The 14439-nt window shown below is 35.0% G+C and overlaps 1 protein-coding gene across 1 annotated transcript in view; it reads left to right on the forward strand.

Moving 5' to 3' along the window:
- The window catches only part of LOC145265428 (uncharacterized), a 159152-nt gene that overhangs the window by 125594 nt on the left and 19119 nt on the right, over nt 1-14439 (forward strand). Inside the window, exon 8 of the mRNA XM_080121261.1 lies at nt 11991-12099. Coding sequence (XP_079977387.1) covers nt 11991-12099 — 109 coding nt within the window. The remainder of the gene's footprint in view (nt 1-11990; nt 12100-14439) is intronic.

Consider the following 14439-nt stretch of genomic DNA (forward strand, 5'->3'; position numbering starts at 1 on the left):
GTTATGCAAAATAAAACGGTATAGGAACAAAATAGTTAACAAAGTTCCCTCTCTATTTTAAACATGAGTTTCTAAATAGCACAGTTACTATATAGAAAACAATTCTTAACTTAGGATCGGATGTGAATGTATTCTTAACTATTCTATACATTCTCTCTACCAAAGAATGTTCATGTGTTTACCCTAATCATCAATATTTGCCCGGTTTTTACTACTGACAATGTCATAGATATGTAGTAGATTGATTTGTTTTAATACAAAAAAAAAAAAACGAAACAAAAAACTGAAACAAAAAACAAGATACAGATAATTATAATAGAAATACTTTTTACTAATATTGTGAGAATTTTAGACTAACACCCTTGGCTAAAAATGATATTTTCCTTTTGTTTTATTCGACTTTCATTTTGCGATTGCATATGGACACCTTGAAAATCTTGCTGGAAAAAAGCACAAAAAATTCTTTTTATATTTAAAATTTCATACATTAATTTAACTTAAAATGATGAATAATCATCATTTCAAGGCTACTCTAATATTGTAGAAATGTTCAATAAGCCGAAGTCTGACTGGACTGACAAGGTTGTAAAACTATGCGTAATCACTTAGGCCCCTCCCCCTCCCAAATAAAAGCTTACAGAATTTATTTTCATGAGGAAAATAATAATTTTTGGTTAGTGTTCTAAAATGCTACAATGTCTCTGAAATGAAAAATCATTTTATGTCCAATTAATATTGCTCAAGCGTTTCTCAACTGGAAGGATCTAGAGATCCGACTTGCTGAAAAAAAGGTAGTCAACAAAGTAAAGCAACATCTTATTGAGAAAGAAACTAAGAAATGGCGGAAAATTCTAGCTAGATTGCTGGGCATCATCACGTTTCTCGCAAAGCAGAATCTGGCACTATGGGGTTACCGGGAAGAGATCCATAATGATGAGATCAAGAAAAGAAAGGGAATTTTTTAGAATTGATAAATTTATCAATTCTAAAAAATTCCCTTTCTTTTCTTGATCTCATCATTATGGATGTCAAATATGACCCAGTGGATTATAAATGCTAAATATGACCCTGTGCTCCGTGAACATTTTGTGAAAGTTAATCTGGGAAAGAAAATCGCTACTTCTTATCTGTCACCAGAAATTCAAAATGAATCTGTGAGCATTTTGGCAAAGCAGGTGAGAAAGAAAATCATCAATCAGATCAAGGAAAGCAAATATTTTTGCATAATTTTTGATAGCACTCCTGATGTATCTCACAAGGACCAGTTGAGTGAGGTGTTGCGCTACGTAAAAATTGACGAAAATAAAGTGACAGTGGAGGAGCTCTGCTTCATCAAAACAAAAGTTAAAAGCACGGAGAACATTTCTAAACTGATTTTGAGAGAACTGAAGAACGATGGGATTCAGATTGGTGACTGTATTGGCCAGGCATTTGACAATGCTGCTATCATCGCATGCCACCGATTGGGTGTGCAGAAACGAATCTCTGCAATCAACCCAAAAGCTCTATTTGTGCCATGCACTAACAATTCATTAAATCTGGCTTGTGTACATATCGCTTCTGTAGCTGTTCACTCTGTTACATTTTTTGGCATTCTAGACCGGTTATTCTCGTTCTTTTCTGCATCTACACATCGCTGGGACGTCTTAATTCAGTTGATCGGTCTAAGTATCAAGTGGACTGTGGAAACTAGATGGTCTGGTCGAGCAGATGCTTTAAATGTTGTGGTAAAAAAATTATTGGAAGTCGTCATTGCCCTGGAACAGCTCAAACAAGAATGGAAAATGCAACCACAAGAGCAGATGCATCTTTAATTCTCAACTCGTTTCCATTTCTTTTATTTCCGAGCCTTTGGAAAACTATTCTCCCAGAAATCTATGAAAAAAAGGGGCTGGATCTGCAACAAAGTTCTGTCAGGCTGACGGCGTGGAGAGATTGTTTTCTTCAGAATAGAGAAAAGATGGTGACACTGCAATAGACAAGTCAAAAAACTCTGCTTTGAAATGGGAATAAGCTTGGAGCATTGTATCCGCAAAAAGAAACGAATGGTTGGTGAACGATTGACTGATGCAACACTGGGGTTTGATACTGAGTTGAGATGAGAAATGCTGTCATAGACAGGTTAACTGAAGAAATATCTTGCAGATTTCAACAAGTTCACAATCTTGCAAGTAAATACGCTTTTCTTACACCGTCAAATCCACTTGATGATAATTATGATTGTCAGCTTGGTGAAGTTGACGAAGATATAGAAAAAGATAAATTCTTTGCCGAAAGGAAGAGATTATAGTATTTTGTAAAAGCTTCAGGAAAAGTCAAAATAAATAGACCTCTTGAACTTTTCAGCTTATAAAGCTTATAAAGAGATACCGCCTTGGGGATTCCGTCCCTTATATTGTGATCTTGCTGTGCATTTTCCTTACCTGAGCTATTAGCGTTGCCAGCTGTGAGTGCTCTTTCTCAAAGCTCATAAAAACTACCTCCAATCAAAAATGAACCAGACAAGGCTTACAGACTTGGCGATCCTCTTCATAGAGAGGGAACTTGTCGATAGTGTGAATTTTGATAGAGTTATTGATAACTTTGCTGAAAAAAATCGTGAAAAGTATGTTTATAAATGTTCAACTGACTTGATGCCTTGTGATAATTCTCTCACAAAATAATAAATGTATAGCCTTATTTTCAATTCATAAATACATTTATTTAAAAAAGAATTTTAAACTATTTTTCAAAGGATTGAAACATCCTTAAAACAACAACAAATTTATTAAATTTCACGCTTAAACCGAGTGATTACACACACAGATTTCATAAAGCACAGATACAAGATGTTTTCCTCTTCGAGAGGCTCGACCTCTTAATAATAACATTATGAAGAAAAAGAAAAGAAAACTACATCAGACTCTCCTCTCTTTGCTACTGCCATATAATTTGCCGAAAATTCGGACTTTAACAACAACAAAAATGTAAATAAAAATGATTTTATCATTTCATAACCTTTTCAGATGTCCAAATGTTCTCATTTACATTTATTACTATATTTATTTGTGTAGCCAATTAATTTAATATTTTTTTATAATTTTAATTATACATTTTTGTTTTGAAAACCAATATTTGGTTTCTTTTGTTTCATATCAACATTTACATAATTCCCTTCAGATTAATGTTTACATACTTATTATTATTCAGAAAAGAAATTGTTAAATCAAATTAAAATTTAAAAAAGGGGAATTGTGTAAATGAAAATAAATATTTTGAAGGCTTTTTGGAATTTTGAAAGTTTTAAAAGGTTGTCATATGCTAGCAGGGGGGGGATGCAAAACAGGTAATCATATGCCAGCAGTGGGGGAGGCAAAACAGGTAATTATATGCCAGCAGGGAGGCAGCAAATTTTACGACCGCCCTGGGCGGCAAAAACTGATGCTATGCAACTGACACACAGATAACTGCCATGCCGAGGTTAAAGAGTATTTATATTAAAACTCCTCCCTCTCCTTCTCTCTCCCAAACTTTCATCTCCACCCAATCCATTCTTCTGTTTTAATATGTTGACAAAAATTACTATAATTATCTCTTTTAAATATAATTTTACATTTATTGTTCCTAGACAATGAAGACTAAAACAAAGCCCAATGATATCAAGTAATTTGTTTCTCCAACCTATTTTCATAATAAAATAGATAGAAATTATGTTGATAATGAAAATAGTCCAAAGAGATTAATATGTAGTATTCTGTAATGTTACAGACAATTCCAAACATAACAAAATATTCTGTTATCCTACCGGTCACTTACCAAATATAATACATAATATTTTATTGTCCCCTGGCAATATCGAATAGAAGAAATGTTTCTGTTACATCCCTTCTACCACCTTACCAAATATAATGCCATAATGTTTGCAAGGAGGCCTTCACAGCACTGCCAAAAGTACAGTTAAAAATCAACGTATGGAGAGAAATTAAGTTGATAATCTCAATTTATTTACTCCCGGACAATGCTGAGTAGAAATACAGTTTCTGTTTGCTCCTCCTCCTTATTATGTTAATAAGGAGGCCTTCAGTGCACTACCAAAAGTATGGTTAAAATCAAAGTATAGAGAGAAATTATTTATTTTATAACTTCCGGGCAACATTTTATAACAATAGTTACTGTTACTCCCCTTTTATTAAATATACTTTAATTTTAGTAAGGAAGCCTTCACAGCACTGCTAAAAGTACGGTTAAAATAAAAATGTCAAGAGAAATAATATTAATAATGATTATTAATGGGCCTCGTTAATTTCTAATTTCTTTTCTCACTCCTTCATGTCAACATATGAAGAAGACTTGTAATGTTGATAAAGGCAATGTTGATAAATAGAGGTCATATGCTTCCCAGGGAATGCCATGTTCTTTGTTGTGTATATTATAACAAAAAACAGAGAAGTTTTCCTCCTAGGCAATGTTTAAACACACCTGCTCTATCCATGATATTCAGCATTTTAGATTATAGCACCAGAGCAACACCAATAAAAAACATATAAGTTATTACTCCTGGCGACACTGCATTTATACAGCCCCGCTCTCTCTGGGATATTATAAAATGAGGAGTGGGGCTTCCAAAGCACTACAAAGTGTCATCTCTCCTCATAGTCTTTGTTGAGAAATTATGTTGATAATGACAATATTTAAGAACAATAAATTAAATCCAGAGTTAGCATATGATCTGTTCTATCTTGGATATTGAGCACTTTTAGGTTACTACCTGCTCTATTCAGGATATGGGGCACTTTGAATTATGGGTCCCAGTTAACATCAACAAAAGGATAGAGAAGTTCCATGTTACACTGTGTTTAAACAAATTTGCTCTATCTAGAATATTAAGTACTTATAAAATTAAGGTTGCCTCGAGAGCACTACTAAAACTAAATTTCTATTTTTTCCCTTTTTATTTTTTTTTTTTTTATCAGTAAAAATAAATGAAACTCACTTTTGCGTTACTATTTGTTCTATCCAGAATACTGAGTACTTTGAATCACAGCTCAATCTAGGGTATTTAGCACTTATAAAGTTAAGGGAATTTAAAGCCAAGTCCCCTTTATCTAGAAGAAAAATCCCTTCTTTTTTTTTTTGCAAGTGAATAGTGTCAAAAAAATATAACTCACTTTTGGATATTCAGAATATTGAGCACTTTGAATTTATAGTTCTATATAGGATATTGAGCATATAAAGTAAAAATACCTCCAGAGCACTACTAATACTAAGTCCCTCCCTCTTGAAGAGAAATGCTTTTTTTTTTGTACGTGAAGATTAAAGAAAAATGAAACTCACTTTTTCATTTCAACATGATCTTTCCAGAAGATTGAGCACTTTTGTTTATAACTCTTGGGCAACACCAACAAAATGAGAAGTTATTTATCCCTGGTGACACTGTATTTAAATATCTAGGATATTGAGCACTTATAAAAAATAAGGAGGCCTCCAGAGTATTACTAATATCAAGAATATGTTGGGGGTTTTTTCAAGATAGGAGTTTAAAAAAATTAGGAGGTATCCTGAGCGCCACTGAAACCGCTAAATAATAAAAGGATGCCTCCAGAGCACTACTAAAATCGAGTTTATCCCCTTTTTCTTTGACTATAGTTAATAATTATAACACTAAAATCAGCTTAATTTATTTATTGCGGACTATTATCCTCATCTTTCTAATTTAACCCTGTTGAGTTAAAAAAAAACTGATTTAAATATAAATACACAATATATAACTATAATCAGATTTATAATCATATTTATTGCTTTTAGTAGTGCTCCTGTAGATTTTGACGATTTATTTTTTCAGCCCTTACTTAAAAAAATATTTTTTCCTCAAGAAGTGGGGATAGAAAATTGGTTTTAGTAGTGCTTTTAGTAGGACCTCCTTAATTTTAATTAGTGTTTGCAGTAGTGCTCTGGAGCCCTCCTGAGTTTTATTTTTTTCACTCCTCACTTAAAAAAGTGTTTTCTTAAGACAATAAAAGACAATATAATCTCAAAATCACTTTTTATTTTGAACTTTTCTGAAAGTGAAAAATCGCAACAAAAAAAAAAGAAAAACAAAATAATATTAATGGTAGGGGAGGGGCCAACGTCAAAGCGGGGCTGTAAAGCAGTTCTGAAAATGGGGGATCGATTTACTAGAACGTTGTATTTGGAACTGAACCCCCTTCCAAATGTTTAAATATTGATTTTTTTCAATTTTTTTATAATCTGGTAGCTTAGTGTCAATAATCTGCAGAAATAGTTGAAAAAAGACAAAAAGGAAAAAATTGTAAAGAAGGTGCCGATTATTAAGGTGCACTTACATATTTTTAAAAATATGTCTTTACCTAAGTTGTGTGTGGTTAAAACTAGAACTTGATTTTTCAAAAAAGCTATGTTTTGTGTGTCCAAAATTATTTATTTATGATTATTTTATTTGTAATTTTCATTGCAAGTTGAAATTGTTTTCAAGCAAAAAAAAACAAAGCAAATGTTTTTCTAATGTAAAAAAAAAAACAAAAAAAAACTATGTAGCGATACGCCAAAAACATTAAAATGGATTGATACATAACATTTCAATTACCTGCACATTTGCTGTATTCACCCATTAGACCTCTTCAAAATTGACCTTTTTCTTCAAACATATGGAAACTGCTATTATTCCCATTCTCCAAGGTCTAAATTAGCTAAATATACCAGTTATTGTGATCTTGGACCTTGGCTATGCCTGCCTCAAGAGCCATGTAATTTTATTGTTGACGTTTTTCAAAAACGCTGCAAAATATGGGATATTATGTCCTTATTTTCATTGTAGCTTTCCAGAGGTTTATGCTATAGCATTGAAAGTGGTACCAAATGAAAGCTAATAAAATTTTCTTGCATATGGTAGTAAGCACAATAAAACACATGAACACCTGTGTAAATTTTAACTAATTTTAATGCACAAACAGCTGGGACACTACAAAAAATCAGTTTGGTAGTATGATAGCACTGCACTGACACATATATTGCATAAGAAACTGTCAGATAGGATGTTACTAATATATGTATTATCACTTGTTTAATGTGGCTTTTTTGAAACTGTCAAATTTTTTCCTGTGGTACTCCAGAACTTGTAGTAAGCAGCTTCTTTGCTCTGGGTCACTTGTGATCTGAGTTGCAAAGTCACTCATTAGTTTCACACCTCTCTCAGCCACATCATTGGTCACTTTCACTGACCTCACAAACTTCTGTGCATTCCTGTAGTTGTCATTGTCTTCCCAGGTGTCAGCAGGAGTAGTGAGCCAGTCACATTTCACTCGAAGAGCATCAAACAGAAAGTGAGACTCTGGCCCTACCAGGTCTGTGAGAACTGTAGCTGCATTGATGACAGGAAACACTGGCTTGCCTTTCCTGTAACTCTCAGGTTTCTCTGTTTCTGACAGCTTGACTGCGAGCTTCTCTTTTGCAGACTTGGTCATGCTGGCATGTGAACTGAACAAGGTGAATGGCACTAGTTCCTGGGTCAGATACCAGCGGTGGTTGTTCATTTTCTTGAGAACAGAGGTTGCCAGTTCATAGTCATACTGCTTGTATTGCAGCATGTTCTTCATAAGCTGGAAGTCATGGATAGGTGCATCAGCTGCAGATGTGGTGGTCACCCAGTGGCTGGTGTAGAATAAGGCCAGGAACTTGTTCATCCTCTCCAGCTTAAAGATAGTGTCCGTGTTGTATTTTAGTTCCTTGGAAAACATGAGCATCTTCATACAGTAAATGTTCCTGGCCATCCAGCGGGCTTGGTGAATGGCACCTGGCTTGGTCCAGTGGATACCTCGAGGAGGTTCCTCACCAAGCAGGATCAGGCACAGCTCTGCCACCTCTCTGTAATCTGCCCTCGGACTTGCTTCCTCAAGGAAATTGCTTAAGACTGCAATTGTGCTTGTCTTCTTCTGTTTCAAGTCTTGTTCAACTAGGCCCAGAACTCTTGGGCAGTCCTTAACCTACTTGTCTCACTTCTCTTTCACATTGCTGAACATTGGGTTGTCAGAACTCTTGACCTTGCTGAACACAGCCTCCCATACACTTCCAATTATTACCTCTGATATGTGATGGCGACAAGCGAAGTAGAATACCTTTTTGTCTAGTTTTTCGTCAATAAGCTTCGCTGCACCCTTGTTGATGCCACTGTTGCTTGCTGTGGTATCAAATACCAAGCCTACAATGTTGTCTGTGAGACCCCATGCTTCTATCAGTTCCAGTGTAGCATTACACTGTTGGATTCCTGTAGAACTTTCTATGAAGGGCACACCAAGCAGCTTCCCTTCTTCATACTGTGGAGTACCAGAGACGAGCACTGCAAGACTTTCCACTGGGTATCTTTCACCAAGAACATCCCGTAGAAGTTTTCCATCCCAGTGTAGTGTGCAGTAATCTGGCGGACTTTCCTTGAAGTTATTCATGTAACTTTGGCACAAGTTATGACGAATGTTTATCCTATTTCGTCTTGTAGTAGAGGCTGATATAACAAAGTCATCAAGATCTGCGCATCCTGCCTTCAACACTGCAGACACCATGGCTGTAGTCTGGTTGTCAGAGAGTGACCACCAATCTGCAGTGCTACAAATCTCTTCACTGGTCATAACTGAGTGTGGAAAGTGTAAGGTTATCGTACTTGGTTTTGATGAACAGCTTGGTGTTGTCTCAGTGTATTCTGAACCCTCACTAGTACCAGAGCCTTGACTGTTCTCTGGGTCTTCATCACTTGAAATTTTCCTAACTTCTGCTGCTGCAGCAGTCACTGATGATAACATTCTCTCTTCTCTTTCTTCTCGGAAGCTTTTCTCTCTAGACTTCTTCTCAAACACCTTATCATGACCTGACATGTGTGCCAGGCGAGTGGTCTGTTGGTCCAAGTAGAAATTGACGTCCTCTTCCTTGGTCTCCTTTGTGAGCAGCCTGTTGCTTCTTATCTCTTTCACAACATCCTTTGCTCCAATATCAAATAACTTGTCTAAGTCCTTCAGAAAGTTAGCTCGTTTCTCTTCCTCTGGTTTGTTATTTCTTCTCTTGTTTTTAACAATTTTCCTGTACTTTTCATGGAGGATCATGAAACGGTTGACTGCATTTAGTCTAGTTAGTGTTTTAATCCTTGCCATATTCCAGAATCGCAAAACGACATCCACTGTATCATGGGCTAAAGACCTATTGTCACTGTTGGGATTATCATTCCTCAAATGCAGGAAATACTGGAACACCTGGCGATTAGTAGGAAACTTCCTACTAATCGCCAGGTGTTCCAGTATTTCCTGGGTTGCCCAATGAGATACACATCACTGAATGACCTTGTGGCAGGAGTTGCCACCTTTCTTCTCTTTTCAGTTGGTTCATTCCGTTCACTTGTATCGCTGACCACTTTCCCACAGCGTAGTTGTCTTCCAGATGCCATGTTGTCAGCAGTTCACAAATCTTAACAAATCAGCTTTAACTTACAATCTGGAATGAAGAGATAAAACATACTTAGTGATAATAAATTATATACATGCATTTAGAGTAACATTTTTGAGATAAAGTTATGTATTATATGATGGCATCCTTTCCAAGCATTAAAAATATATATGTTTGTGCATTAAAATTAATTAAAATTAACGCAGGTGTTCATGTGTTTACTACCATATGCAAGAAAATTTTATTAGCTTTCATTTGGTACCACTTTCAATGCTATAGCATCAACCTTTGGAAAGCTACAATGAAAATAAGGACATAATATCCCAAATTTTGCAGCGTTTTTGAAAAACGTCAACAATAAAATTACATGGCTCTTGAGGCAAGCATAGCCAAGGTCCAAGATCACAATAACTGGTATATTTAGCTAATTTAGACCTTGAAGAATGGGAATAATATCAGTTTCCATATGTTTGAAGAAAAAGGTCAATTTTGAAGAGGTCTATTCACCCATGCTAATTCTGTGGAAATAAAAAGTAAAACTTTGTCTTTTCATGCTGGCGTAAGACAGAGTAATACCACATGACAGGGTATCCACTTTCCGTCCAATCAATGCTTCAAGAAAACCCTTTTCTGAAATCTTTATCTAACAGCTTCGCTAGGAAACACCCAGAAGCATACGACTTTTTAATAATTAAAATTTAACATTTTAGTGTGGAGGATCACTTTCCTTTATAAATTTAACATAATAATTTAACGTAAAATGAGACCCCACTTCTTGGCAACGTAGTGAGACATGTAATCGTTAGTATTTTTTCATAAGTTCCAAAGATTCGGAAAATACATAGAAACACATCAAAACGTATGGGTGTGTGAGGGAGGGGACTTTTCACTTTTATCAAAATTTGCTTTGAAAAGGTCTTACCAGTAAATATTATTTAATCAATTAATTATTTTTTCCTGATATTTTTAAGGCTATTAACACACACACACACACACACACACACACACACACACACACACACACACACACACACACACACACCAAACACCAAACACCAAAAAACAAAAAAAAATAGGATAGACCTGTACAGTGCACACTCCCTCCTTGTATTTTTTCTTCTTTTTTTTTTCAATTTTTTTCAACAGATTACACTCCTCTTCTATAGAAGATTTTTCATTTAATATAAGTGCAATGACCTTTTCTCATTTAATCTAAGGGCAATGATGTTAAGACCTTTATTATCCAATGTATTCCATATTGTTTTCACTAGTCACCATGTTTGTTTTTGTGTGCGTGTGCATTCAATTTTTGTGCGTTTATACATTAATTCTGTATACTTGCACTTTTATACATTAATTATGTATACTCACTATTCCATAGCAAACTTTTTTTTCTTGTTTTTTTTAAATGGGGATCACCACTTATCAAGGCCCGGAAGCCACTCGGCGATAAGGGTTATTGTGTGTACAGTAATCAATGGGATAATATCGTAGTAATAGTTGATATTGGAAATTTGATAAAGTGTTTTACTTAAGTGAGCGATTAATCAGGAATTTGTTTGACTGCCCTTCATATAATAGATTATACTAGAAAAATGCCCATCCTAAATAAATTAATTTCTCAGAAGAGTTTTGTGTTTCCTTACGAAGATTAGTATCAAGATATACCGACACTAAACCTTATGTCTATAATCTTTATTCTAATTTTGATCAAAATCCACTGCATGATTTTAGAAAATGTTTAAAACTTAAGGCTGAAAGGTTTTAGGAAATTAAAATTCAGGGGATCATGCTTAAATGATTATAGGTCAACTTTAATGAAAATCTGAAATATTTGAATTTTCAAATAAGAGACTATGCCTACAGAATCCCATTAAAATACTCTAAGGAAACTAAAATTTGAAATCTTTATTGTTCCCAAATTCATAATGATCAATTAATTAGTTTAGGAGTGAATCCTGTACACATAACAATATATAAACATACCAAACTTTATAAAGAAACATGATTAATCTTGTTTCTGTATTTTTTAAAAATTATTTTTATGGAAGTCATTATTTTATGTACAGAAAATGGAATAATCAGTTAAGAGAAAGTTTTAAACTAGTTTAATTTTTTATAATTTGTAATTGAAATTTGAAAAACATTCTGCCACAATGCATTTTCAAAGGATTTCAAATTTTGTAAATTTTGTTCTTTTAAATCTATAAATTTGATCCATATCATAAATATGCTAAGGCAATTTCAGATTCATCCATACATCATGACATTCCTGCACTGCAGAAAAAAGGGGAAGTTTTAAAATATTGCCTGATCTTGTGTCTAACATGAAACTCTTACAATAATACATTTTGGTGGCAGAATAATATCACGTGGTGGTGGGGGGGTCGGAGATAAGCTCCCATAACCAGAGATATTCTGAAACTATATAAATCAAAGAATTTAAATAAAATTATTTTAAAGGTGGCGCAATATTGTGGAGGTCTGCTTGTAAATTTTACTCTTTTTCAATATTGTTGTCTTTGTTTATTATTATCCAGAAATTTGTGTTTGTTTTTGTTTTCCAGTGTATTTAAAGACTCACGTTTGTATGAGTAAATTAAATATAACTCAAACACTCACACAATGTGGTAGCAATAATTATGAACCGGCTGAAACAGAAGATGAAGCCTGCGAGTGAGTATAATTTTCTTTCAATTTTGTCCAAGTTTTTTCGTTTGTGATAACTTTATCATGAAGTGATGAACGCTAAAAATCAAACGGCTATAATTGCTTACACTCTTTTCTTCACTGCTTCATTAGAACTTGTTTTTCCTCTTACTCCTCAAAGTAAGGAAATTTTGACATAGACCTGTAAACTCAAAAGAATTTTCAACTAAAAGAAATTGTTTCAAGCCCAAGAAAGTAATACATATATGTGAATGTTAGTTAGTGTGAGCTTCAAAATTTTTATAAGACCTGTTCAAGGAAATCAGTTTTGAAAAGACTGACATACGAAAATATGAAAATTAACCTACAAACGCTGTTCCAACGCCGCAATGTTGAATCCCTGCACCCGTTTTACAAGTATTTTAATAGAATGTGCTCTGATGAACTCGTTGCACTTGTGCCCCCTCGACGTACATATCCCCGACAAACCTGCTTAACAACAAAATCGCATCCCTTCACTGTTGGGGTCCTTAAATGCCAGAAAGCTTTTTACTCTAATAGTTTCTTCCCTCAAATGGCTAGACTTTGGAATTCCCTTCCTGCTACCTGATTCCCTGACTGTATTGATATGCAGAAGTTTAAATGTAACGTAAACTAATATCTTGTTAATATGAAATGTCGGTGTGGTTCTTGACTATACACAAAGATGCTATCATCCTCCAAGATGGCCTCTGCCAAAAACAGGGTCCATGCCAAAATTTCACATCAACAATCTGATATTTTGTCTTTCCCAGTTTATCTCGTACATGCTTCCACAGACTTATTTTATTTATGATCTCGCTCATACAACTTCCACAGTTAGACTGATTTGAAAACCTTTGTTTTTCTCAGCTCTAAAAATATGATGTCATTTGTCATCTCGACTCACACCTCTGTTTTGTTTAAGTGATCTGATGTCTCATTTTGTTTAACCTCAGATATTCAGCCCTCTAAATGATGCTGTTTGGCAGCACTCAGTGTCGACCCTTGTCAAAATTCACACTAGTCAACTTAATCGCTATTGACAGACCCGAATATCTAACTGCTACTAGACAGATGAGTTAGGAGTATTCAAGTTGAGTTTGTACAAGTACAGCAAGTTCATCTGAAGTACTTGTAAAACTGGCACAGGGATGCAATTCAGCAACGATTTGACAGGTGCTGAAGCTTGGCAGACTGTGCGGCACCTTTTAGATTAGAAATTCATTTTTGTACTTTGTCTCAGGGAGAAACGTTATTGTTTAGTGGACCAGCCCAGATCTGACAACAATACTCCATGCACAAATGAATGGTGGCTTCATATAGATATACAATATACTGGTAGGTGTAAGAAATTTTCTAACCTGGTAGAAGGAGCCTACCTTCTTTACAGCAGACGTAGCAACATCCTCTATGTGATTATTTCAGCTCATGTTGGTTGAAAATGTCAGTGCAAGAAGTTTGAATGTTGAATTTTTGGAAAGAGTGCTATCAGAGTTTATGAAAAGTAACTTTGGAGATCGTTTTCTAAGGAGTCAGCCATTGCCTTGCATGAGTTGGTATTCGGGTTACCCTGATGTCAGGAGTAGAGCATGGTGTCATCAGCGAATGTGCCCATCTCAAATAATATCATATCGAGGATGTCGTTTGTGAAAATCAGGAATAATATAGGTCCAAGAATTAACCTCTGAGTACGCTGGCTTTTATCTGATATTGTTTAGCTGTACAGCTATCAAGAACCACCTGGATTTTGACTTTAGCTAAGAAAGATTTGATTATATTATTATATATATAATACATCTCATTATAATATATTTACGATTCTGCCAGTAATGTCATACCAGGTCATTTTCCTGAGAAGACCTTAATGGCAGACTTTGTCAAATTCTTTGGATATATCCAATGCATCCGCCCTAGCTTGAATTGCCTCATCCAGTGTGTGGTATCTGCATTTAGAGATGACTGTTAAGATATGAACAGTAGAACAGGATGGTCTTAATCCATACTGTTAGTCAAATAAAAGTTTGACATTTTCAAGGAGCTGGATTATTGCTAAATTGATTAAAGATTGTTAGAAACAGAAGGCAGAGATGAAGCAATGATTTTATATATTGATACCTCGTCCCTTGTTTGAAATGAGGTAAGTTTTTTCCACTGTCGGATCTTTGCCGCAGGTTGCTTGATCTGTGTAAGTTAATAGACATTCTTGTGTGTGGTGTGTTTGCTCAGTTAGCAGAGTGCTCGCCTAACATGCAAAAGGTTCAGGTTACAAATCTCGAGTCTGGATGTGTCCAACTGATGAGCCCAAATGAGCGCGAAACTCGAGTCTGGGACTTCCGGTTTGTTGGC

This window comes from Euprymna scolopes, chromosome 40 (genome assembly GCF_053919585.1).
Source record: "Euprymna scolopes isolate OS-2025 chromosome 40, ASM5391958v1, whole genome shotgun sequence".
Taxonomy (NCBI): domain Eukaryota; kingdom Metazoa; phylum Mollusca; class Cephalopoda; order Sepiida; family Sepiolidae; genus Euprymna; species Euprymna scolopes.